General features: G+C 39.9%; 1 protein-coding gene across 1 annotated transcript in view; it reads right to left on the bottom strand.

The window, feature by feature from the left end:
- Positions 1-871: 871 nt before the first annotated feature.
- The window catches only part of LOC122795769 (transmembrane protein 127-like), a 369,642-nt gene continuing 344,574 nt past the window's right edge, over positions 872-25,939 (bottom strand). The window contains exon 3 of the mRNA XM_044064092.1: positions 872-3,252. Within this exon, the coding sequence (XP_043920027.1) occupies positions 2,966-3,252 (287 nt within the window). The 3' untranslated portion in view covers positions 872-2,965. The remainder of the gene's footprint in view (positions 3,253-25,939) is intronic.

The raw sequence follows: 25,939 nt of genomic DNA on the forward strand, positions 1-25,939 counted from the left end.
TCAGCTGACTTTCCGAAATTTCAGCTTGGTGAGTTTTAAATGGATTCCCTTTAGTTGACTGAACTGCCAGTATGCCGAACGTTACATGGCCGAGACCATTTAACTGACATCTCGGAAGTTCGAAGAGAGTGAATGGAGATCGCCGTACATTGCAGAATGGGAAATTTCCTATTTTCTTCAATGTAGTGCAATCTCGGAGTTGGTATATTTAATTAGCAGTGGGTGTGGGGGTGCAGGGGAGCTTGCCCCCTGCAAAAAACAAAAGATTTTTTTTTGTTTTTATTTTAATTTCGAGCTTCCAAAATGTCAGTTATATGGTCGCGGCCATATAACGTTCGGCATTTTGGCAGAATTGATCTACTGAACGTAATCCCTTTTAAACACATCACAGTCTCCTTGCCCAAAACCTGCCCTTTATGTCATAAAACTTGGCATTCAGTTTATTCATATAGCATCTAATTTTGTTCCATGATGGACGATGGATTCTGATCAGTTCATGTAGGTACTAGTCTTTCTGCAACACAGCCACAGATTACCCAAATGTAGAAGTATTAAAGGACAGAGAAAAGTTCCTGAAGCAGCCCCTTTGTTCTTTCAGCTTTGATTCACTTTTGCACAGACTGTATTCCTAAGTGAGAATAATCAGTTTTATTAGAAAACTGCAAACATTTTTAGACTTAAAATTCTTCATTTCAGTGTACTTTGTATGTACAAAGCTGAACAACATGGGCAGCAAATTTCGAGTTAAATTGCCATATATCCTCTCCCCTTAATTATAAACCTATTATCAAGACCAGCATTGTCCGTGTGCAGACCAATAAATTCAGTTCAAGACTTTCAGTTTCATTCAGAGTCAAAAAGGAGCCTTCACTACTTTATAAATGGTGGTTTATGATCACATGGAAATTCAATCTTTCCTGGTATCATGACATTAAGCTGATGAACGGTAGGGCCCACCAGCAAAACATCCTTTCTAAAAAAATAATGAACTAATGAACAACAATTAACATGTTAAACAGCATATTGGATCCTGATTTGACATTCCTGTAAATATAGACTGAGGTCTGCTGAATGGACACAGTGTAATACCTAACCAACACTACTATACAGTAGTACATGTTTTCTATAGCTTTATGGTTCAGATAATCCCATCCCTTCTGAAGGATTATTAAAAGCATTGCATAAAAGAATAGAAGGTAGAAAGCTACAGGTATTGTGTCTCATATTACCAAGATTATATGAGGAAGCATCAATGAACCTTTCTCAAAATATAAAGATGTATAAATTCAAACAGGTACCTGATATGCAAACTTTCTGTTACTGTATCATTGTTAATTTCACACTATTTTTAATGCATCAGTAACATATACCGTGGTTCATTAAAGTATCTCCTCAACAAGCCATTCCACTTGGGCATGAAGCTACATAGAAGTGAATCACTATGTAAGACAGCATGATGCTGCAACCCTGTAAATAACACATTTTAAAAGACATACCACTTAACTTGCAAAATCTGAACAGTGATGGTCTGTATATAGTAAGTTCTACATGTTTGTCTGAACTAGAATACAAAAGTGTCCCATAGTTAATGTTCAAAATGAGCACATGGACAGATTACAGTCTGATAAATCCCCATGTCTTTGCTTCATATGACGGATCAAAATGCATGCCAGTAGGAATGCATACATAATGTGCAAGTACACTGCACTAAGACTAAAAACCATTAGAGACAATTACATACTTAGAGCAAGTGCACCAGATCAGCAGAAAAATATTCATGACAAACAAAACACTAAGATTTCTACCACAACAACAAACAAGAAACAGCATAAATGGCATGCACTTGGAAATTACGTTTGTTAGGTCTTCTGACAGCTCAGAACTCACTTTTGCATGATTAAACTTGAGTTCCACATTTATTTACAGTAGAGCTACTCACAGTCATCTTACAATCATTTTTAACATTGTTTTGCTTATGGTCTATAACTACTAGGTAATGCTTACATTAGCATGCGGTTCAAAGGCCATTTCAGATTTAATAGTTAGTAAACTTTGTTAAAGACCTACGGTGATACAGTTTTGTGTGCACAAGAACAAAGCAAGAAGAAATGTTAAAATGTTATGTCTCAATATCGAACGAGGAACTCCATGTAATGACTGTAAGCACAGTTAAAAATGAACGTAAGACATAACATGCTAGTACACAACACTGAAATAACACAGACTCTTGACTCTTCATAAAATTAACAATCATCTTCAATACATTTACTGCTCAGATATGCAACACTGAATAAACTTCAGTACAAAACACAAAAATCAAGAAAAAGATAAAGATCAAACATTTTATAATCATGACAAGACACTTGCATCACCAGAATGTGCATAAATGGTTGACACCCTTAATATATGAAAAATACCTTTTAAATAATGGAGCTATCTTTTATGACAGGGGGTTCTGTTGCTGTATTAGGCGCAACACCCCTGCTATGCAAGTCGACATTTTACTAAACATTCAGTGACTTAAACTAATCAGTAAATGGTAGTGGTAAAATGACAGCAATATTTTCCTCCCTACACACAGTACGTTCCCTTTCTATATGGCTTGTAATAAAGCCAAACAATACCCAAGAGCAAGAAAGTGCAGAAAAAAATACAAACAAAATTATCTAAAAACAGACTGATGCTGAAAAGTGGTCATTCTAAAACTTTTTTTTCTTGGGGTTGGGCTGACATGGAACAAATAAAACACAATGGAAGGGTTCAAGGTAGGCAGACAAATAGTTTGGTTGACTGTCCACATGTTTATTATCTGGAATTTTTCTAATACAGCTTTCATATCTCCTGGATTCCTTTTTCAAAATAAGACTACTTCAGTGCCTACAGAAGTAATGACATTCACCGCTATAGCAGCACGATCTAGTTGCACATTAACGTCTAGCCCTTCATCTGAGGCACTCAAACTGTGTTAGGTATATGCTGCTTGATTATGATCCTCACCCTCATTGCCAAGAAGGTGAGTGGTTTCTTCTGCCAGACTGCTGTGTTGCACAGGGTGCAGTTCTGTTCTTTGTTGTGTGGTTCGGCAAATTCTCAACCCAGCAGCTGTTGAAGAAATGCATGCAGCACCAATGGCAAAGTAGAAGCTTTCTCCAAAAAATGCATACATTTCAGCAAGCTTCAAGTCCTTTAGCTTGCTGACGATTAAGGCAAAGAGACTGCAACACAGTACTACGGCCACTGCACATAAAATGGCTGCAGAAACAAAAAAAAAAAAATACATAGTTTATAAGTGATTCTACAGTGCTCAACAGATACACACAATAAACCATAACCCCCCGCCTGAATATTATGTAGGTCTCTAGATTCAAGCACTCTCTACACCAGACTTGATGTGGGCAGCAAAGAATGGAGGTTTTGAATAATGTTAAGTATAAAGGGAAAGCAACTTCTGTTTTTCCTTCATCTGGGCCCAAAAGTCAAGAAACCTGATGGATATTAACTCTGACTGTTGCAACCAATGAATGCATCTCCTTCATAAAACCACATTTTACAAAATTATGTCTACAGACAATAGTGAACAGGAAGCATAGAAACTCCTAGTCATGAAATGTTGGTGCATACCACTGACAGCACTACCTTATGCACGTATGCCCAAAGGACACGTCGCAGAGTTGTAAGGGCCTTAATCACTTACTTCTTTATACCAGGAAGGAAGAAGTGTCTGACTGTAGGAAAGAAAACAGCAAGAAGCATTAAGACATTTTTAACTAAATCCCCCAATACATGGAACAACAGCAGACATATTTTTTTATCCATTTGTTTTAGATGAAGTGTCCCCTAGACAATAAAATATAAACACACAGATTAAGTGTGGGTTAACATTATTCCAAGAAAAAGGCATTTTGGTCTTATATTTACAGGAGGCTGGATTCACAAACGGAGACATCAACAAGGGTATCATTTAAATCCAGTGCTAATACATCTACAAATCAGCAATTCAAAACGCACAAAGCACCAGGTGGGACTTCATGAATACTTAAAAAGGAAGCCTTGTGAGATGGAATGAATCACTGTTATTCCCGCTAGAAACTTGCCGCTGCACTGACATCAGGATGGTGTTACTACCTGTCCCTGTTTACGCAGGAGGGTCTCTACTGGGGGCAGCTGTGTCATGAGAAAAAAATCATGAAAAAATGATAAATGCCCTGAGATTTTATTTATTTACGTATTTGCATTTGTTTACCGGGATGAACCACTGGGCCAAAAAGTGCCCATTTTCAGTGGAGGCCCGGGAAGAAAAGCTCCACATACAAAAGAAATTTAAATAAAATCACATTTTCGACATACACAGAGAGATAACTTAAAAAAATCAGACATACAATCTTATCATAAATTTCTAGCTACAATAACAAAGGCAGTATACATTATATACAAAATATACAAAGTACAATATATCATCTGTTTTGAATACTGTAAAGTGAAGACAGCAAGAGACAGCTGCATAACTGTTAAGTAGAGGGGAGAAAAAAGTTAGTGAGATCAGGTGGGGGGAGATGCTCTGTAGTCGTAGCCACATGTACATTGCCATAGGGCTAAGAGATGCTGTTTTAGAGACTTTTCGAAGGATATGTGATTGGAAATAGTTACTGACCAACTGCTACATTGGGTATTTGCACTTAAAGAACAAACTGATTTTCAGATCTGAGTTGTCGGGAGGGCTTATGGAGAGTAAACAGGGAGGTGAGGGATGGACAATTGAAAGGTTTGGTAATGATATTGTGAGCTGTGGTTATCTGCAAGTAGGTTAGGTAATGGGGAAGTTTGAGCCATTTTAGTTTGCATAGGGAGATACAGTGATGGGAGGAGTAGGCTTCATTGGTAGCGAACCTGGCAACCTTGTTATAACAGGACTTGATCTTGGATTTTAAGGAGCTTTGAATGTTGGTGAACAAATGCGCACTATATAAAAGTGAAGGAAGAAAACAGGATAGTGCAAGGGCTTGTCTAGCGGTGGGTGTGAGGTACAATTTATGCTTATAGAGGGTGCCTTGTTTCTGATGGGTTTTTTTATGCAGTTTTGGATGTGTAGATTGAAGGTTAAGTGTTTGTCTATTATAACTCCTAGAAGTTTAGTTTGTAATACTGCTCTAATGCAGATTTTGTTTTGTGAATAAATATTAAAATCTGCTCTATTTAGGGGGGTTGATTTTTTGGGGGTGAATAGAAGCAGGTTAGTTTTGCTGGGGTTAAGGGCTAGATGGTTGTTATTCATCCATTCCTCAGTAATTGAGAAAGCATGTTGGGTCCTAGCTAGGAGTTTGTCAGCAATGCAGATAATGGTTGAGTTGTCTGCAAACTCTATTACAGGATTTAGGGGGAAGGTGGAGTGGAAGTCATTAATGAACATGCTAAAAAGGAGAGGTCCCAATATGGATCCTTGGGGAACTTGTGTGTATATTGAGGAATAGTGAGAAAGAGTGGAACCATTTAGTGGCTTGCTGTCTGTTGGTTAGACAATCAGAGAACCAGTTAAGAGTTGGGGGGGGGGGTTGACATTTCCAGATTGGATAGCTTTGCCAGGAGTAAGGGGTAGGATATAGTATTGAAGGCTTTGGAGAGGTCCAGAAAGAGAGAGGAGACAATTTTTCCAGTGTCCCTTGCTTGGGTCACAGTGTCCATGAATGATAGGAGTGCAGTGGTGGTACTGTGATATAGGCGGAATCCATGTTGGGATGGGAATAATATCTTATTTTCTGTTAGGAAATTTAGGAGCTGAGCGTGGATGCATTTCTCCATGATTTTGGATAGTGGGGAGAGTATTGCAATTGGCCAGAAATTGGTGAAATCTATGTTAGGGCCACCTTTGTGAAATGGGGGCATGTAGCCTTTTTTTCCAGATTACAGGTACATGAGACTCTTGGAGGGATCTGTTGATTAATATGCTAATGGGATAGGCTATAGATTTGGCTGACATTTGTAAGTAATCTGGGGGTAGATTATCTGGAGCAATTGTGCAGGGTTTTAGTTTGAGTAGTAATTTGTGAATGGTAGCTGTGGGGATATGGGAGAAGGAAAAGCAAGCATTGGGGCAGTTGTGTGAAGTTTGCATGAGTGTATGTTTGCTAGCTTTATAATTTGTTTATGGGAAGGTGGCAGAGAGTTTGGAGATAGTGTCTATGAAGTGTGTGTTGAAGAGGGTTGCTATTTCATTGGGGGATTTATCTGGATGTGGGCATGGGTTGTTTTTGCTACCTGGATCCAGGAAACTAGAGGTGGTACCCCAAAATTTCTTAGCGTTGTTTTTGTTTTGGGATGTGAAGTAGCAGTTTTTCTTATCTCTGATTATGAAGAAGTGCTTGGCTTGATTTCAGAGTTGTTTAAATTCTATGAGGTGAGCAGGATTTTTGGTTTTATGCCAGAGTTTCCATGCTCTATTTCTGTTTGTCATAAGTTGTTTTGTGGCTCTAGCTAGACAGCATGGTTGGTTGTAATTCATTTTACTCATAGAGGAGCTAAGTTATTTAGAATATTTAAAAAATGTAGTACTGAAGAGTTCAAATGCCTCATCTAAGGGTAGCACTTTTAGGGCACTCCAGCCTATTTGTAGGAGGGCATTGTTTAAAATTTCTGGGTTGAATTTGGATAGGTTCCTGGTTAGTTTACTCTGGTGGGTATTGTAGGTGGGGGAGTATTTCCGAAGGATATAAACAGGTAGGTGATCACTTATGGTTTGAGGTAATGTGCCTGTGGCTGAAATTTTACTCAGGTCAGACACTAGAATCCAATCTAGCATAGAGCCATTGTTTTTGGTTTTGTTTGGTCTGGTAATGTCTGTTACTATTTGGGTATAGGAGAACAGGTTTATGTTGGAGGTGGACTGTGTTTTGGTAAGTTCTAACCATCAATGTTAACGTCACCTAGGATGACTGTTTCATTTTGAATAATTTTAGATGTCCAGGTGAGGATTTTTTCTGGTATAGGAATGTTATTTCTGGGGGGAATGTAGAGATTGACTATACAGATATTTTAGTGTTACTTAATTGGAGATACCCAAAGAGAATTTCTGCAGATTCAAACTGAGGTATGGGGCTACAGTAGGGGACAAAGTTGAGGTGGTTGGAATAGAGTATGGCAATGCCACATCCTTTTTTACGTGGCCTGTCAGATCGAAGACAGTTGTAGCCTGGTGGGAGAAATTCAGTGTCTTTTATGTAAAGTTTGAGACAGGTTTCAGTAGTAGCAACTGTATCAGGTTGGGTTTGGGAAATCCAAGCATGGAAGCTTGTCATTTTGTTTCTGATGCTTTGTAGGTTTAGAGTTATCAGTTGTAGAGTTTTACTGGAAGTATGATGGACTGTGAAATCAGTGGAGGGACCTGGGTTTTAGAACAAAAATATTTCCTAAGTTATGGTAATATTTGCACAACAGATTTATTTTACATTTGAAAAATCACAATATGATACAAAACAGCAGACAGCACTAAAATTCTGCAAAAGTGAGCTTTTATTTTGGCAAACATTGAAATCGAGTCCTTTGCAATGGTTCTTGGTATGGTTTGCTCTGCAAAATTTCACTTTTCCAAAAGAAATATTCTACTATGAACATCTAAACAGGTGGCAATCCTACACCCAGAAAAATTCTGCAGTTTCAAAGGTGCAGAACACTTTCTTTACGAATTCATAGTCATTGGCCTTGTAGTCCAAATTGCTCTGCTATCAAGCTAGATTGCCTTTGCCATTCAAGCATTCACAGTCATGCTCAGTCCCATTGCAGTGACATCTCCTTCGGTGTGAATTTGTGTAACTACGAATTGTGTTGTGCATTTCTCTGTGCAACACCCTACCAATCCACACTACCAAGGAGTTCAAGTCATACCACTAGCTGAAAGCGTATAGCCAATCATTCTCCCTACCAGGTAGACAGATAAACAGACAGATACAATATATAAGAGTTGGTACTTCAATATTGTCCTTGCTATGGTACCACAATCCTATGAGTCTCAAGGTGTACTAGTTCTGTGACTTGCATCAGTCCCCCTCAATGACTCATCCCCAAATCTAGCTATCACTTCCCTGCTGTGAGGGCAGGAAAACATTTCCTGGTAGTGTAGTGGCTGTTGCCCCCCCCCCAGACATAGCACACACCCTGCAGATACTAACTCATGCGAGCGCATGCACACACGCACATTAAGCACTACTTAACTGGCTCTGACAATATGCACAGGCGAGGCTGCTCCTTTTATTCTTATCTTCCATTTTAATTGTTTTCCCCCCTAACCCCTGCACCCTTCTCTTGTGGTAGTTTCAAAAGGCTGTGTCTGTGGCTTCTGCCCCTTATGTTAATCTGACTTCCGAAGTCTCTTCCCTCCCCTCTTTCATTGCTATTGTCTACTGTGTAACCTGTTTTTAAGTAATTTTCCACCGTTTTCCATATATCCATAACAGTAAGTGCCCACCCAGTATTGCACTTGAGTAAGCCTCTCTTGCTACACATGATCTCCAGCTCATTCCACAGCTCCCACCTGCTTGGTGCCCTCGACACACTTTTAGGGAGTCTTGAGTGAATCCTGTTCTATCCTTGGCAGGTAAGAGATTTATTTTACTGTTTTGCACTTCAGTTAACTGTTTTGAGTGCTACTGTTTTATTTTTCCTTTATTTGTTGATTTTGCATTTAAATCAATAATGGTCCCAAAATACTTTAAATTGCCTTAAAAAAACAGTTTAATTTGATTTGTTGTTGTATTGCACTCACAAGCAATCTTTCTTGATGTTAATACATCAAGAGGTTAGCAGTGCCCTGTACAGATAAAGATACCCAGAAAGTAAATTTTATCTGTAAGACTTCCCTGAGAACTGAAATGTAATTTAGTGTGGCTAAGGTAAAACATTGTGCGCAGACAAGCTTAAAGCAGCTAGTTTGCACATTAAACAGTACTACTATCAAATCTTAGCGCAATCTAACCTAGCCTAGTGCCAAACCCCAAAAGGCCACCCAAGGAGACCCCTGTATAACCCAGTCCATGACCTACAATATCCCATCCAAATACAGGTCTGGGCAACATGGTTATGCAATTCCCAAATTTCTCAGTAGCCACCTTGGCAGATCTGGGCATTTTGAGACAATGTAGCAATTGTCTGTGTTCACAGACAGCCATTTAATCCTTAAAGAAACAATGTATGTGAGCTATGCACATACACAACTTCACTGGAGGCAAAAATCTGTCATACAAACAAGGTAGGTAAGAACATCCATCATACATAGTCACACGTTGACCAACCTATGCTGAGGGACTACAAAGCAATCTTCCCAAACATCAAAGACATCCTATAAATGGCAACACCTATCCTTGACAATCTGAAAAGCAGCACCAGACACCACACAAATGCATATACCTAGTCGAGCCCCAAGAGTCAGTCTCATAAGGCAAGTCAGCACATCACCCAGAACACTTATCATAAGGGACTCCATTGTACGACACACAGATGCCCCACTCACCTGACTGAACAAGATGATGATTACCTGGAGTCAGGATCTGCCAAGTTACACATGTGCTCAAGTCACTACACCACAGGTACCAGTACAATTCTATCATAGTCCATGTGGGTGTTAATGACCCGAGATGTACTTCCCTGGACTATGTAAAGAGAGAAATTTTTGATCTCTCTGAATATGTGTCTCAGCCAGGTATGTGTCTTGCACTGAGCAGCATACTACCTTCATGAAGGACGACTTTTTTATTTTATTGGCATTTGATTACCAGGATAGTCCACTGGGCCCATGGGAGCCCATTTTCAGTGGAGACCCAGGGAGAAAAGCTCCAGTACATGTAACAATTTTGAACAATTAAATCAATTGTACAGGCAAATTAACTTCAGAGGTTAAAGCAACAAATGATTGTGAATTCACGCATATATAGGTACATACAAAAGCGCATATAAATAAAAGAGAAAAAAAATACGAGCAATTTGACTTCAAGGGTTCAGTAAACATATGATTATGTAATTCATATATACATGCATACAGAAGAAACTTGCAGAACACAGTTGAATAATGAAAACACATTTTGAAAGGGAGAAATAGTGCTTGCATAGGTGTAGAAGTAGAGAAAATAGGAAATTTGTAGAAGTAGAGATTAAAGTGAAATTGTCTTTCAGATGTAGAAGTCACAATAAAGTTTGGTATAAGAATTAAGATATACAGGGATGTATAACAATTAGCTACAAGTGAGTAGTAAGTTAGGGTAATAGTGGGTGTAAGGAAGAAGAGGAGGTTTATGCCTTAAAGGCAGGAGGTATAGAGCAGTTACATAACTATCTTATCTCCATTTGGAGCTGTAAGGAAGTTTTAAAAGGAGCAATATGAGGGTTGGATCTAACAGTGACAGGAAGAGAGTTCCAGAGCCTGGCTACAGAGCAGGAGTATAGAAGTTGGCCTGCAGAACATTTTGGTTTATATATCTGTAGAAGATGCTGATTTTCATATCTTTGGGACCTGTTGGGTAGGTAGTTGCTGAATAAGGTGATGCCACCGTACAAACAAGACAGGAATGATTCAGTAATTGGCTTAGTTTCTGGTGTCTTTCCCCAGAGATTCAAAATTTGTTAGCATAGGAGGATATGGATAACAGACCACTTTGCTTCGCAAAGGATGGTCTGCACCTGTCTCCCCTAGGCTTCTGAACATTGGCTAAAACTTTATCCAACCCTTAGAACCTTTTCTGGCAACGCCAAACTGACAAATCTACCGACAAAGCAAATAAAACTCAAAGAAACCTAAAGATGTTATTGCTCAATAATAGGAGCCTAAACAAGAAACTCCATGCACCACAACCTCTCCTCATTCTGAAGAACATAGGCATCTGTGCCATTACGGAGACATGGCTTAAATCTGCAAAAAGTACTCTGGCAGTGCAAGGCTTCAGTGCCTGCCACACATTTAGACCATGAGCTGCAAAGACAGGGGCAAAAGGTGGTGGAGTCTCCATCTGTATTAGCAACAAGCATAACTCGGTGTTGGTTAAACAGGACGATGCTCTAGAATTTATCGAATATAGATCACCATAGATAAAGTCTCATACCATATCCTAACAAGCTATAGGTCACCCTCTATGTCCCTAGAATCCCATAGCTTGTACCTAGACTTACTGGAGACGCTCACTATTAAATGAAATACCTTATTCATGCGAGACTAACTACCCCTCTATAGACTGGGAAACATACACTGCCTCATACTCACAGGCACGATTCCTGGTCTTTATTAACACAAATACCCTTGACCAGGCAGTGCACACAACCACTAGAGGTTCAAACATACTGGAACTGGTACTCACCAATATGGGAGAGTGCTGTACGGCCCCCCATGTCACATCATCACTGGTGAAGTCGGACCATAAAGCTGTCTCCTTTGAAATAAAAATCAGCTTGGTAACCCCAACAAACCCTGTTAACAGGAACTATTCCAAAGCAAACTATATACTATTAAGAGAGAATTTGTCAAAATGTTCACAGCAATCTATGTGGAATTGCTCACAAAGACCCTGTACAGCCATGTAAATGGCTGTATGGAGGCTGCTGTACCTATTAGAAGCAAGCTCAAAACAAACTCTAAAAACAAACCACACTGGTGGAATCCTAACTTTAATAGGGTATAGAACAAAAGGAAAAAAAGCCATGGCTGAAATCAGGAAGATCAACTCACATGATAGGAACTCTCCAATTAATTAGCCCTCTTACTTTCCTGTTTTGTTTAAGTCCAACAAGGCCAATTACAAGATCAAGATAGCCTCACAGGCTATAGACAACCACAATGCCTTCTACAGTTATGTCCAAAACCTTAAAGGCAACACACAACAGTGTGCCAAAGTGGTGGTCAATGGTGGCAACTTCACTGAGCAGAGTGACACAGTGAATTTGCTGGCTGACAAATTCAACTCAAACTTCACCCCCCCCATTCCCCCATTAAAATGCATACCAGCATAATCCTCCAGTTATTAAAAGGGAGCAGGTCCTGGCGGCGCTCGCTAGCGCCAAAAACACAGCCTCAGTGGGCTCCAACATTATCCTAGATGACTTCTAAGTAATTTGAAACATGACCTATCAGGACCACTTGATTCACTTTTTGACTATAGCCCCAAAAAAGCTTTGTACCATGAGAATACAGGACTGCAATGATTATTCCACTTCACTAGGGTAGACCATCAACTGGCCACAGAAATCACAGGCCTATTAATTGGAGTAGTCTAATATGCAAAGCCATAGAAGGAATTATCATGAAAATGATTAACAAAGACACAGGCAACCTTCAGACACTGGACCCAACCCGGTTTGGCTGGTGACTGGGTTGCTAAATGATCTGGGGTCACCCCAGATGTACTCACAACTGCAAGGAGCTTTCATAATGCTTTTTTTTTAATAAATGAAACTCAAGACAAAAGCAATAGTATGAAGTGGTTTAAAACAGACTTCACCAATAGATCTCAGAAAACTTAAGAAACAGCAGAAATGCAAACTGAGGCTGCAGAGAGGTACATGCCTTGCAAATGATTCAGATATTCTAAAAACTGAGAAATGAACAAACTATTCTGATTTATGGATTGTTGGACTGCCAAAGATTAAGGCATTGTTTTTTTTTTACTTTGCTAAGTAAAGATTTTTCATACAGGGTCTCCTAATCTCTTCTAATATGCGAGTAATATGGGAGAAGGATGCACTATTAGAATCTAGCTGCAAGTACACAGGGCATGGTCTGGAAGGAGAGCAAAGTCTCCCTGCTGCAGCATCAGCAGATTGCTGAAAGGTACAACAGGCTGGCAAAAGGCTATCTGCAGAGAAAACCACTGCTGTCTTGGTTATCTCTGGTCTAGTATGATAAAACTGGTTTTGCTCTCAGCAGTACCTTCTAAATTAGAGAAAACAAAGGAAAGGGTATATTACCCCAATGTCCATGGATAAAAGGTGCCATGCCTTTCATGCCATGGACTATGATGTTTACTTGGGGGAACAGAGCACTGTCCTCAGTGGTAAACAGGGCTACTTACAGTCTCCCTTTATTGTGAAATTCAACAAAAGACTGCTCTCTTCACCTTCATTCTACAGGTTATTGTGACATATGCCCATGGGGAGTCTGCCAGTATGGCACAGTTACATTCAAAGGTCCACAGGCAAATTGGTCTGCAGACCATTATAAGCCTAGCAAAAAAAAAAAAAAAAAAAAAAAAAAATCAAACGTTCCCTCCAGCTTCAAAGAGGGCAAAACAAGGTAGATGAAGGGAACATTTGAGGTTGCCCATCCCATTATCTAGGTTTACCTTGAAGGTAGCAAGGGTGCTACATTGCTTGACAAATGGTGAAAGTTTATTGCAATGGCAATGGACATATTTGGAAAGCAATCTATTGTGTCAACATGTCTTGCTTATCTATTGATGAAGGCTTAGTTCCATTAACTAGGTATATGAGGTACCATTTCTTCTGTGAAGGAACAGGAAGGTCAAAAATGTCTGGATCTCTCATGGCTCAAAATGTTAGACACAGATCTCCATGAAGGAGTATATAAGAGACCAAGTACAGAAGGAGAACTGCCAATCTGTCCTGATCACTAATATTTTTGAGATCACTGATCATTTCAGTTTTGAATCTCCATGGTCTTTCAAGTTGAATTATATGTCTAGATAAATACATGCCAAAGGGTGCATTACATGCAATAATAGGTCTGATAAGATATGAACAGGAGGGAATTAAGACTTTTCTTTGGATCTTGTGAATATTAAGACAGAAGACTTTCCAAACTAATGAGAAGACATGATGGTCAAATGTTAAGGAATTATCAATAAGAGTGCCAAGATCTTAAAACACTGTCTGACTGGAGGGGCGTGCCACCTAAATGTTACGTGAAAAAAATTTAATTTCAGACCACTGTTCTTTCGCCAATTAACATTGTCAAAACCCATGCTGGAGCAACTGTGAATCAGTGGATGATCAAATAAGAACACTGATCATGCACTGATTCACAGTGGACGATCAAATAAAAACACTCAATTTACAGTCATCTGCAAACTTAGATAACCATAGGTGGGCCAGGAGTGTTGGGGTGCTAAGCTGAGAAATAGATGGCAAACAGGACAAGGCTCAGCAGTGGGCCCTGTGCTACATCATTGGTAACTTTTTTGTTTTGAGAAGTGGCACCTGTGACTCTGACCATATGGATTCAGTAAAACAACCCGTAAGTTATCCACACACAACATTAAGATTTATATTCAGATTTACAAGTCTGTAAGGCAGGACCTTCCTTTTGGCAAAGCCAAATCGATGAGGGTCCATGCATTTTCAATGTATAGATTAATGAGGTCTAAGTTAATATGCTTCCATGCTTTACACAAGTGGCTAATGAGACGAATGGGTAGTTACAAGGGGTCTGTGGTTGGGCCACCGTTGTGTGACAGCATTACAATGGCTGTTGTACAAGCTTCAGGACTGTAATCAGTTAAATAAGGGTTCAGAGAGGTCACATTTGGCACTAATAATCAGGCATCTTGGTATATTACCATGGCCTACAGATGAGGTGTTTTTAGCTTCTGAGATAACGGAGAGAATTTGTTCCATAGTAATTAAAGGGGGAGGCTGGGATTGTGGATTCTGCATAACAGCTATAAACTGTGGGTAGAGTAAAAGATGCACTAAATTTGTCAGCTAGGACATCAGCTATTTCCTTCAGGTCAGAGCGTACAGTATTATTCTCGATTAATTTCAGACATTGTCTGGTGTGATTTCTTAACTGCCTGATTCAGTTAAAGAAAGACATGTATTTATTTTTGGATTTAGTGGCTACTTTAAGTTCACACTCTGCTTTGAGCTTCCTTATGGTTCCCTTAAGCTCTTTGATATTTTAAGTGTGTTCTTAAGGTAAGTAGAAGCTAAGTGACTGGAATGGTAACTCCCCAAGCAGAAAGATACTCTGCTAGTTTCCTGAAGTCACTGCATAGTAGATATGCAAGATTACTACTGATGCACCAAGGTGTTAATAAACACTGCAAGGAGTTTGGGAAAAAAAATGTCAACTCATGGACTAAAAGTGAAAGGAAATCCAGATTAAGTAGAATAAACAGACAACTGGGTAAAAGGTTAAGTAACACTAGTGGTGTTGATTCCAGACACTAAAACATCTAAAATGGAAAAGAAAAGAGGGGCTCCACTGTATGTAAAAGAATGAAAATTGAGAATAGGTGGGGGATGGGGGTGAAGAGGCACAAATTAATGTCAGCTTCTTGGCAGTATAAGTGGAGGGTAGAAAAGGAGAAATCTGGTGGAAAGGCACTATTTACACAAATGCAAATACAGCCAGGAAGATGGAATGACCAATGATAAAGAGGAATGGAGACATAAAGAGGAAGGTCCTGATTATGTGAGACTTCAGCTTGCTAGAGACACAGCTGTGCATCCTTGCTTGAAAGAGTTTATAGAGAATGATACTCTGGGATTGTAACAAACCAGGATGGATGCAAGAAACTATATAAAATTTGCATCTTCAGTGCCTTGGCAATTAGAACTGCCTTTTATACAAACTATCAGAGTTTATTACAGGTCTAAAGTTGTACCACCTTATTTAGAACAGGAACTTTCTGGCTTTTTTTGGAGGAGGGTCATTTAGATTTAAAATTTGACCCAGCACAAGAAGCAGAGTGTCAAGACCTCTTTACCTTATGCAGGAGTGGGGGTAGTTACTTCCCAGTGTTGGCTCAAACTATGACATCCCTTTCGAACTTCTTCCAAGTTAATAGGACTCTCCACTTGGAAGTTCAGTGCTACGTTCATGGGTTGTTACTAGGCATGCAGTTCAGGAGAACATTATGGAGACTAAACCAAATTCACAACTGCCTTAAAGCTCTCATAAATTAAGGGACTTGCTAAAGGTCACGCATTAGGCAAATGAAGTTGGAACGATTAAAACCCTTTACCCTTGGAACAGAAAACAGCACATTAAAAGTCAGACTTTCTTTGTGTACGTAGCCAGGCTGGCAACTCGACACCGTAAAACTCCACTGCCAATGTCTACATGGGAGGAGAAATATTTACTCCATTCAGAATATTCACAGTATTGGAGCCACTATAGACGATATTTGGATGACATTTGTATTTTTTGGATGGGACCTGAATTAATGTTACAGAAGTTCATCACATATGTGAATAACACTACAGAATTTTTGAAGTTCACCCATGTCATATCCCATGAGAGGATACAATACCTAGATGTGTTAACAGAAAATGTGCCAGGGATGAAAAATTTCAAATCCAAAGTTTATAGGAAGGAAAGATTTTCAAATTCATATTTAGTCTTCACTAGTGCCCACCCCTATAGTCAAAAGAAGGGAATTGTGAAAGGGCAGTTTATTAAAAGTTGCAGAATGACTTCATGTGATGAAGACTATTTGGTGGAAAGTAATAAAATGAAGAGAATGTTTTTTTGGATAGGAATTACCCCCTGGCCTTGGTTGAAGAAATTGAGAAAGAAGTTCAGAATGAGAGGGGAGGTAGATTTAGTACTATTTTAGGGTTATCTGAGATGGTAGGTGCTCAGGCTAATGATGTCAACCTCGAACTAAAATGGAACAATAACTTTGTTTTGAACTTCAGTAGTAATGTTTACCAAATTAGGGATGTAGTATCAAAGAATTGGGAAAGGTTTGGAAAGTATTCTGATTTAGAGCAGTTATTCAAGGACCCTTTGAAATTTACATATAGGAAGGGCGGGAACACAAAAGACATGTTAGAAAATCATAAAACCAAACAGGGCAAACAAAAGAAAGGAACATATAAGTGTGGTTCATGTACACAATGCCCACATGTCCTTTATAGGAGTAAGGTGAACTTAAGAGGTAGGAACAAATGCATTGAGACAAACACTTACTGTACTGATAGTGTGGGGGTGGTATATGTCACTATTTGTAAAAATTGTGGGTCTTTTTACACAGGTAAGACCAATAGGAAATTTAAAAGGTGAATTTATGAACACCTTAATGACATTAGGCAACAAGATCTTAATAATGCCCTTTACAAACACAGTACGCAGTATAAGGAAGCACGTTTTGGTTTCTTTGTTATAGAAAAAGTGGACATTGATCCACGTGGGGGCGTTGGGAGACGACCACTGAGTTCAGGGAATTATTTTGGCAACTAAAACTAGAGGCCAACCGATTATCAGGACTCAGTGAACACGTATCTCTGGCCCCTGTCCTTAAACTTAGGTCTGCCAAATTATAACCAGGACTCTATTCATATAAATAGTTAATTTTTATCAATTTTAATCAATTACATATGTTAATGAATTTAATATTGTATATGAATATTTTTACACAAATGTTTTACACAAATATTTTATACAAATGATTTATTTACTTAATTTTGTCTTTGTTCTGTCCAGACATGGGTTTTATATGTTATTTGGAGCATTTCTCCCCGGGCCTCCGCTGAAAACAGGCTCTGTGGAACCTAGTCGGACTTTCCCGGTCAACAAATGATAAATAAATAAAATAAAAATAAATAAAATAAATATGTAATGTGGCTGTCTAACCAACAGATGGTGCTACTGTTGTATCTTTAAGAAAAGTAGAAGAGTTAAACACTCTTATAAATATTAAATATAGGTTTAAAAATTTGACTGTTATTTTACTATAATGTTATTATTAATGAGTTGATATGAGGTGTTTTTAACTAGTTTATTAGGGTGTACATATAGTATTTATTGTATTTTGTAGGACAAGTTTGTAGTAGCACTTCAAAGTTCCACATATATTTTTTCAATTAGTCAAATTTGGTTGCTATTAACTAACAGGGGGTAAATGACTAAATAAAGTAAATGAAATGTGGTTTGACTGTATTTCTGATGAAGTCCTGTTTGCAACAGGACGAAAATGCTGGTTTGTGTTTTGGTGCGTTCATACTTATTAAATTTGCTGCCTTTTCACTTTTGGAGCCGTGGTTTCTGCATTCCAGGAAGTGCTTTGCTTTTTGTTTTTTTTTTACTGGTGACATTTGAAGCACTTTTTCCTCATTTTGTTGTTTTTTGAGGAAGTGAATTAATATACATTTTCTGAAGTAACATATCAGCTGTTTTACTACAATTGGAGTAACACTTGATTGTTTTCACACAACAGTCTTAATCTGCACATTTATTTACTGCCTTACTGCATGGAAGAACATAAAATATGCAGATGCTTGAATATATTTTAGGAGAAAAAATGTTAAGAGAAATCTAAGATACAATGAAAAACATTTAGAATTCTTACAGAGTGACCTTTTTTACTGATGAAGTAGGTTTTTGGTTTATATGGCTGTCTTGCTTACCACTCCACCTCTCACTCATGATAATACAGCAGAAAACAAAAGACATGAAGTTTTGTTTTAATGAATTTCTTTTTTAACAGTATTTTTTTAATTAGGAAGCCAGAATTTGTTTTGTATTTTAGGTATGCGCTATATACACTTTCAACAAATTATTATTTTAAGAATCATGTTGGTGCAGCCGAATCGTTAACGAAATTTCCTGCACACCTTGTGATGCTTTCAGTGGTTTTGTTGTACTCTAATGGCTCATTGGCCATTTCGCGCATGAGTGGGCATGGCCAAAGAGATTGACAAGCTAAGTGCCTGTGATGTGGCATCACAGCCAACAAAGTACAGGATAACAAAACCTACATCTGTTCTGGCATTGTTCCCACCTTTAGTTTGTATCATTTGACTGTGGAAATGTTTCATGAAGCAGGATTGAAAGAAATTAATTTTTTATAAAATACATCCTACTGACAGATGGAAAAGTTCACTTTCCACTGGCAAGAAAAAAGAGCAGTTTAACTTCTGAGACCAAGTTTTAGGACTTCCTCCAGACTATAGCTGATTTAGATAAGAGGAGAATACTCCTAATAATCTGTGAGTTTATGGAGCGATCATGTAATGTATAATACATATATGTGTGTGTATATATATATATATATATATATATATATATATATATGTGTGTGTGTGTGTGTATATAATATATATATATATATATATATATATATATATATACATACACACACACCCCCCCGACAAACTTAATATCACGGAACCTCAAATTAAGAAAATTTAACTGCATCCACAGTGCTACAAAGATCTCGTACTGCCGTACAATTACATGCCACACAAAGCTCTAGTTAAGTCAAGACTTGAGTATAACGTGCTAACGTGTTATGTAACATAACCATAACCCTCCCCAAAAAAATAAAAGCGTGCCACTTATTGTATTACATATATTTTAATAAAAATTAAAACTATGATATTCCAAGCATCACAGAGCATACAACTGTTACAGTGCGTACAAAAAAGAGAAAAAAAAGTGACCTTAAAGAACAAGTAACAACATGGCATTATGGACGGCATAAATCTATGAGCCAAGTGCCTCTCACAACTGCAACGCACTTCTTTCTTCACAGAAACACTACAATTATTAAAGGAACATGCCACAGAAAAAAATAAAATAGCGCAGTTTAGAAAAGACACACAAATTAGTAGTGCAATCTATTGCCTTCTGCACTAGATACATAACGTTGTAAATAAAAATAAAAAAATCGTTAACTGAAGGGGCCACTTGGAAATTTGTGGCACCCCATGATTTTGCCCTCAAAAAGGACAGTTGTGCACACTTACCATAAACGTAGTTGTTCGAGTGTGTTCACTGTTGCAGTCATCACATATGGGTTATCCCTGCTAGGGTAGCCCTCAGCTGGCTCGAATACCAGAGACTTAGTATTTCTGTGTCGGTTGCTGTCGCTTGAGGACTGAGGTCAGGTAGTCAGTAGTATAAGGTAAGGCAGCCGACGCCATTACATCAGTTTTTCTTGCCCTAACCTGTTAGGAGCCACCAAAGTAGGAGGCCAGGTTCGGGTGGAAGAACCCCACCAGTGGAAAATAAATACCAATATGTCCCTTATAAGGGGAAAGGAAGAATGGTAATAAAAGGAGAAAGAGACTAAAGGGGGATGGAGGGAGGGAAACCAGGATTGCAACAGTGAATACACTCGAATATCTACATTTATGGTAAGTGTACACAACTATACTGTTCTTCGTGTTTCACTGCTGCAGTCATCGCATTTGGGTAGATTCCCAAAGCTGAGGAAATGGGTGGAGGCAGTCAAGGAAACTAAGGGCTGGCTAGGATGCCCTGCAAGACCGCAGAGGCAAACTCTGCCCTGGATTTGCAGAAGAGAGGCAGGTGATAATGCTTGGTAAAAGTGTGAACAGATGTCCAGGTAGCAGCCTCCAGGATGTCCCTGGTAGGGACTCCTCTGAGGAAAGCTGCAGAGGTGGAGGCTGCTCTGGTGGAGTGTGTCCTGATCCCCTTAGGGGGAGGCTTTCCATGCTGTTTGTAGCAGAAATGGATGCAGTATGCTATCTATTTGGAAATGGTTTGCTTGGAGATGGCTTTGCCTTCTGCCCCTGTAGCAAAGCTAACCAGCAATTGATCACACTTTCTGAAGGATTTAGTCCTGTCCAGATAGAATCTGTGCTGTCTGTGCACATCTAGAGAGTGAAGAATCCTTTCCCCCTTGTTCTGAGGATTAGGAAAGAAGGTGGGCAAATGAATGGATTGGTTGAGAACGAAACTGGAAACCACCTTGGGCATGAAGGATGGGTTAGCTCTGAGAGATACCCTGTCTGCATGGAAGATAATGAAGGGTTCCACAGCTATGAGTGCTTGCAGCTCAGAGACTCTTCTGGCTGAAGTGATGGCGAGAAGGAATGCTGTCTTCCAGGAGAGGAATTTTAGCTCTGCAGAAGAAGCTAATTCGAAAGGGGGCAGGGTGAGCTTTCCAAGACAAAGTTAAGATCCCAAGCTGGTGTTGGTGCCCTTCTGGGGGGCCTCAAGTTGCTAGCCCCTCTGCGGAGTGGTTTGATCAAAGGGTGTGAGAAAAGGGGCTGCTCAGTGCAAAAATGAGCAGAAATAGCAGAGGCATGAATTTTTATAGAAGAGAAAGCGAGACCACTGTGTAGTAGGTCAGCTAAGTAATCCAGGATGAGAGGGATGGAGGGCTGTGCCGTATTGGCTCCCTTAGTCTGGATCCAGGTGCAGAACCTTTTCCATTTTTCTGCATAAGACTTTCTGGTGCTAGGATGTCTGGCCTCAGGGATAACATCTAGAACCTGTTTACTAAGGATGGCAGGTTGGTTTGGGGTTAGGGAATAAGCCAAGCTGCCAAACTGAGTGCCTGCAATTGGGGATGCATGAATTCCCCTTCCCTCTGGGTCAGGAGGTTTGGAATCTGAGGAAGATGCCATGGAGGCAGCGGGGAAAGGCTGCGCAGCAAGGGGTACCAGTGTTGTTGGGGCCAGTCTGGAGCTATACGAATGGTCCTTGGTTTTTGCTCCCTTATTTTGAACAGTACCCTGGGGATGAGAGGTAGGGGAAGAAAGGCACAGACCGATAGATTGACCCAGGGGAAGGACAGGTCATCCACCTTCCAAGCCATACAGTGATGCTCCCTGGTGCAGAATTTGCTGAGCTGATGGTTGGTGTGGGAGGCAAACAGGTCGACCGTCGAGGTTCCCCATTTCTGAGTTATGAGGGTGAAGGTACTTCTGTTGAGTTGCCACTTGTGTAGGTCCAGAAGGTTTCTGCTTAATTGGTCTGCCAGAGAATTGAGAGAGCCTGGCAGGAATTGTGCTAACAGGTGTAGGTACATGGAAGAGGCTGTAAGCTAAAGGGTCATGGCCAGCATGCACTGAGAGTAGGAGTGAGTCCCTCCCTGCATGTTGATGTACCACATCACAGTGGTGTTGTCTGTTTTGATCAGGAGAACCCCTGGAGAGAGAAGGGGTTTGAAAGTGATCAAGGCATTCTGCACAGCCATCATCTCTTTTTGACTGATGTGTAGAGGGATTTGCTGTGGGGTCCATTGGCCCTGTATGCACCTGCTGTCCAGGTGTGCACCCCAAGCATAGTCTGATGCATCTGTGGTGAGGGTCTGGGCGGTGGGGGTGGGGAGAAGGGCAGTCCCTTGTTGTGGGAGCATACTGTTGCCCACCAAAGAAATTCCTTTCTGAGGCAAGGAATTATAGGTAGAAGAGTTTCCAGGTCTTGAGAGTGTTGACACCAAAGGCCTTTTAGGTACCATTGAAGTTTCCTCATATACAGTCCGGCATATGGAATGAGTAGTATGCAAGATGCCATGAACCTCAGAGCTTGCAGGATCTTCCATGCAGACAGCTGGGGCCTGGTGGCTAGTTGAGAAAAGTAGGCTGTCAGGAAAATTTGTTTCTCTGGTGTAAGGATGGTATGCCATCTGGGATGCTGTGTCCAGACTTGCTCCCAAGAAGATTATCCTTTGGGTAGGCACCTGTTTGGATTTCTTTTCGTTGATTGAGGTTAGTAGGGTCTTTACAAAGGCCAGGAGCTTGAGCAGCTTTTCCTGGCTGTCTGCCTGAATAAGGCAATCATCTAAGTATGGGTAAATTTGAATATGTCTTTGTCTGCAATAGGCAATGGCAGGAGCCAGACATTTTGTGAAAACTCTGGGAGCAGTAGATAAGCCAAAGGGAAGTGCAGAGAACTGAAAGTGTTGAGATCCTGCCTTGAAGCGGTGATACTTCCTGCATGATTCCCTGATAGGAATGTGGAGGTAGGCCTCTTTTAGATCTAGGGTGGCTAGCCAAGCGTCCTTGGAGAGCATGGGTAGCAGCTGCTGGAGGGTGAGTGTCGAAAGATTTTACTCTTCTAACATATTCTGGAAGAATCACACCAAGTTCTTGTAAGCAAGTAAAACAGCTTTAATTTTACATGCATGGAGATCTGCTACATGATAGTAATATGCCAGCAGTCTGGCTACTTGTACTTTGAGTTCTCCTTATATAGACCCTCCTGCACGTACATACACGTAGCACACAGAACATTCATTAAAATTGATAGTTTGATTACTTGTTTTTACCAGCCAGTACCACAGTTATTCTTGCACCATTAACTTTATCAGTGGTTTAAGATTAACTCCTGCATTCCTCAGTGATCAACATTTTCCAGAACATTTCAGTTTTGAACATTTTCTGCTTAACCCTTTAAATACAGAATACAAAATATGTTGACTTCAGTATTTTTCCACATTTCCCCCCTTACAACATTTTGTATACTGTTTATTTTACACAATCCCAGATACGTTGTATACCTTCTCATAATCAGAGAAATATGCTTTTGTAGCATTGGCAGAGATAACCTTCGATATTATCATTTTGATACATGGTATGCAACAGCAGCCAAGCAGCAAAAATATGATTGCACCAACACATATAGCAAGTAAAATGTTCATCAACACAGAACCCGAGTTTCCAAACAGGTTTTGGAAAAGTCAGTCAAGGGGTTTGGACCAGGTTTAGTCAGTTCAGAAACTTGTTGAATTATTTCAAGGTGGCTCTGAATCGCGTGCTTATCAGGGATGAACGAGCAGCACTCCTCGTATCAGAGCGCAAGTACCTCCTTTCGCCGCTAGGGTGAAATCGCGGTTCTGCAACACTACTGTTCTCATCCCAATTCTAGCTGAAAATGTCGCATTACTCAGAGTCTCTAACAGTTTTGACAGTTTTCTCAGTTCCCAGATGGATTTTACTGTCCCATATGCTGGCAAAATACCAGCCCAAGCAATTACATCATCGCCTAGGTCCATATGTGAGAGTCCTTTGCTGCTGACGTGTGCCAAGTCATGGTGATAAATCCATGATGCATCAATGTTACCTCGATTAATAGGTTTATTAAGAGAACGTGCATTTCGTATTTTACCTTGAGGCAACGCATTTGCGTGCCTGCTAGCTGGTATCAGATATCCCAAAAACAACTTCCTGACCAGGCATATGGTAACCATTTAAATGCTTTCCTACGACATATAAAATAACAATCAATTGATTAGATGGTAAAATTGGTTGCAAATTCATAACTCCCATTTGGCTTTAGCCCTTAAATAACAGGCCATATACATACAGCATTTTTCAACAAAACTAATATCATTTACATTGATGTCTTTTTATAGCTCCAAACTTGGTCTCACTGCCCTTCTAGGGTACAATTATGAACTATTGTCAAATTACATTGGCTCAGCCCCACCTTAACTTTCCCAATCTTTTGAAAACACACTGTTCCATTTTGGCCCCAGAAGAGGCAGCCACCTTGTCTCTCAGTGGTACTTCTGTGGTTTCAAACAACAAACTATTCCAAATATCATTTATTCCCAGAGGGCTGTCCCTAACATTAAGCCACTGTGTACAGTAGGTATTGCAGTACATACCCAACAATTTGAGACATTCATTGAGGATGCATATGCATATTTAATCGCTTGATATGTATTAAAGTTTGGATGCCAGCTGGTGTGTTTGTCTCTTTTTGAATGGCTAGCTTCATTAAAAGACAGAAATGTCCAAAACAGAAATATTACAATCACAATAGTTATAAACAATAAAACATTGCAATAGAACCATTTTCTCTTATTCTCATTATTGTCCTTCATGATTGCTGCTGTCTGTTTGTTCCTCAGGGGAACTCAAGTCTTTATTAAACTTAAAATGTTTTATGATTTTGCAATGCGTTAGGTGGATCCATGAGGACCTTTCTTTAATCCGAACTGCTGTTGGAGTTGCGATTAGCACCTGGTAGGGGCCCTCCCATTTGGGGGATGCCCAATTTTTGCGTTTTATTATCTTGATCCAGACCCACTCACCGGGTCTGATTTCCGTGATCTTGTCGTCTCTTGAACCTGAAAACAATCATTCGTTAAACAGCTGTTAGTATTGGTCAGCATTTTCCTCATGTACTCAGCTATCTCCTCACCCCTCGTTCCGCAGGCAACAAGTTTTGCCACTGCGGGCGTAATAAGGTCTCCCATACAACAACTCAAATGGGGTGACTCCTTTTGAGGTGGGAGTTGTCTTGTGGAAAGGAGGGCTAGAGGTAGACAGGTAATCCAAGACTGATGTGTCTCGCCATGAGTTTTCTCAACTTGCCTTTTAGAATGCCGTTATGGCGTTCCACCAACCCTGCTGACTGTGGGTGGTAGGCACAATGGTGTTTCAATTCAATTTGGAAAACTGTAGACAGTTTCTGTATGATCTGATTGACAAAATGCGTGCGTTGTCAGAGTAGATGCGTGTAGGAAGTCCAAAGTGCGGACGATGTGATTGACCAAAATTTTAGCCACTGATTGTGCATCCGGATGTGTCACCGGAAAAGCCTCAACCCACTTAGTAAATGCATCTACTATTACTAACACAAACTTCTTTAGTTGTGCCGGGGTCAATTCGATGAAGTCCATACATATTGTATGAAAAGGATAGGGGTGTTGGAAATGATGCGAGCAACTCTGACCCTCCCGTGGTATTTAGCACATACTATGCAGGATAGACAAACACGTTTTGCATATGCAATGAAACCCTTGGTCCAAAAGGTAAGGTGGATAATTCTAACCATAGCTGCAGGGCCCAGATGGGAAGGGCCATGCACAACTAGTGCTGCATATCTAAAAAGATTAGTAGGCAAAACATATTTATTATCCGGTCCCACATAGATTCCTTTGTTCTGCCTAACACCATACCTAGTCCAGCGTTGTTTTTCCTGTACTGTGCTAAGTTCCTGCATGACTTGTAAGGTTTGCAAATCAAATTTATCTGTTGGTTGTAATTCTGTAGGTGTGGTTTCAAGTGAAAAGGTACTGGACATAGCTGCCTCTTTGGCTGCTTTGTCTGCTAGGGCATTACCAAGTGATACCGGGTCCTTAGCACGGGTATGAGCAGCGCATTTACAGATGGCCAAACCCGTGGCGTTGGACTAGTAATTCAAGGATTAGGTCTTTGTGCATAATGTCTTTCCCGAGGTTGTAACCATCCCCTATTTTTCCATTGCTGAGCAAACACATGCACCGTAGAAAGCATATTGACTATC

This window comes from Protopterus annectens, chromosome 2.part2 (genome assembly GCF_019279795.1).
Source record: "Protopterus annectens isolate FY-2018-M chromosome 2.part2, PAN1.0, whole genome shotgun sequence".
Classification (NCBI taxonomy): domain Eukaryota; kingdom Metazoa; phylum Chordata; order Ceratodontiformes; family Protopteridae; genus Protopterus; species Protopterus annectens.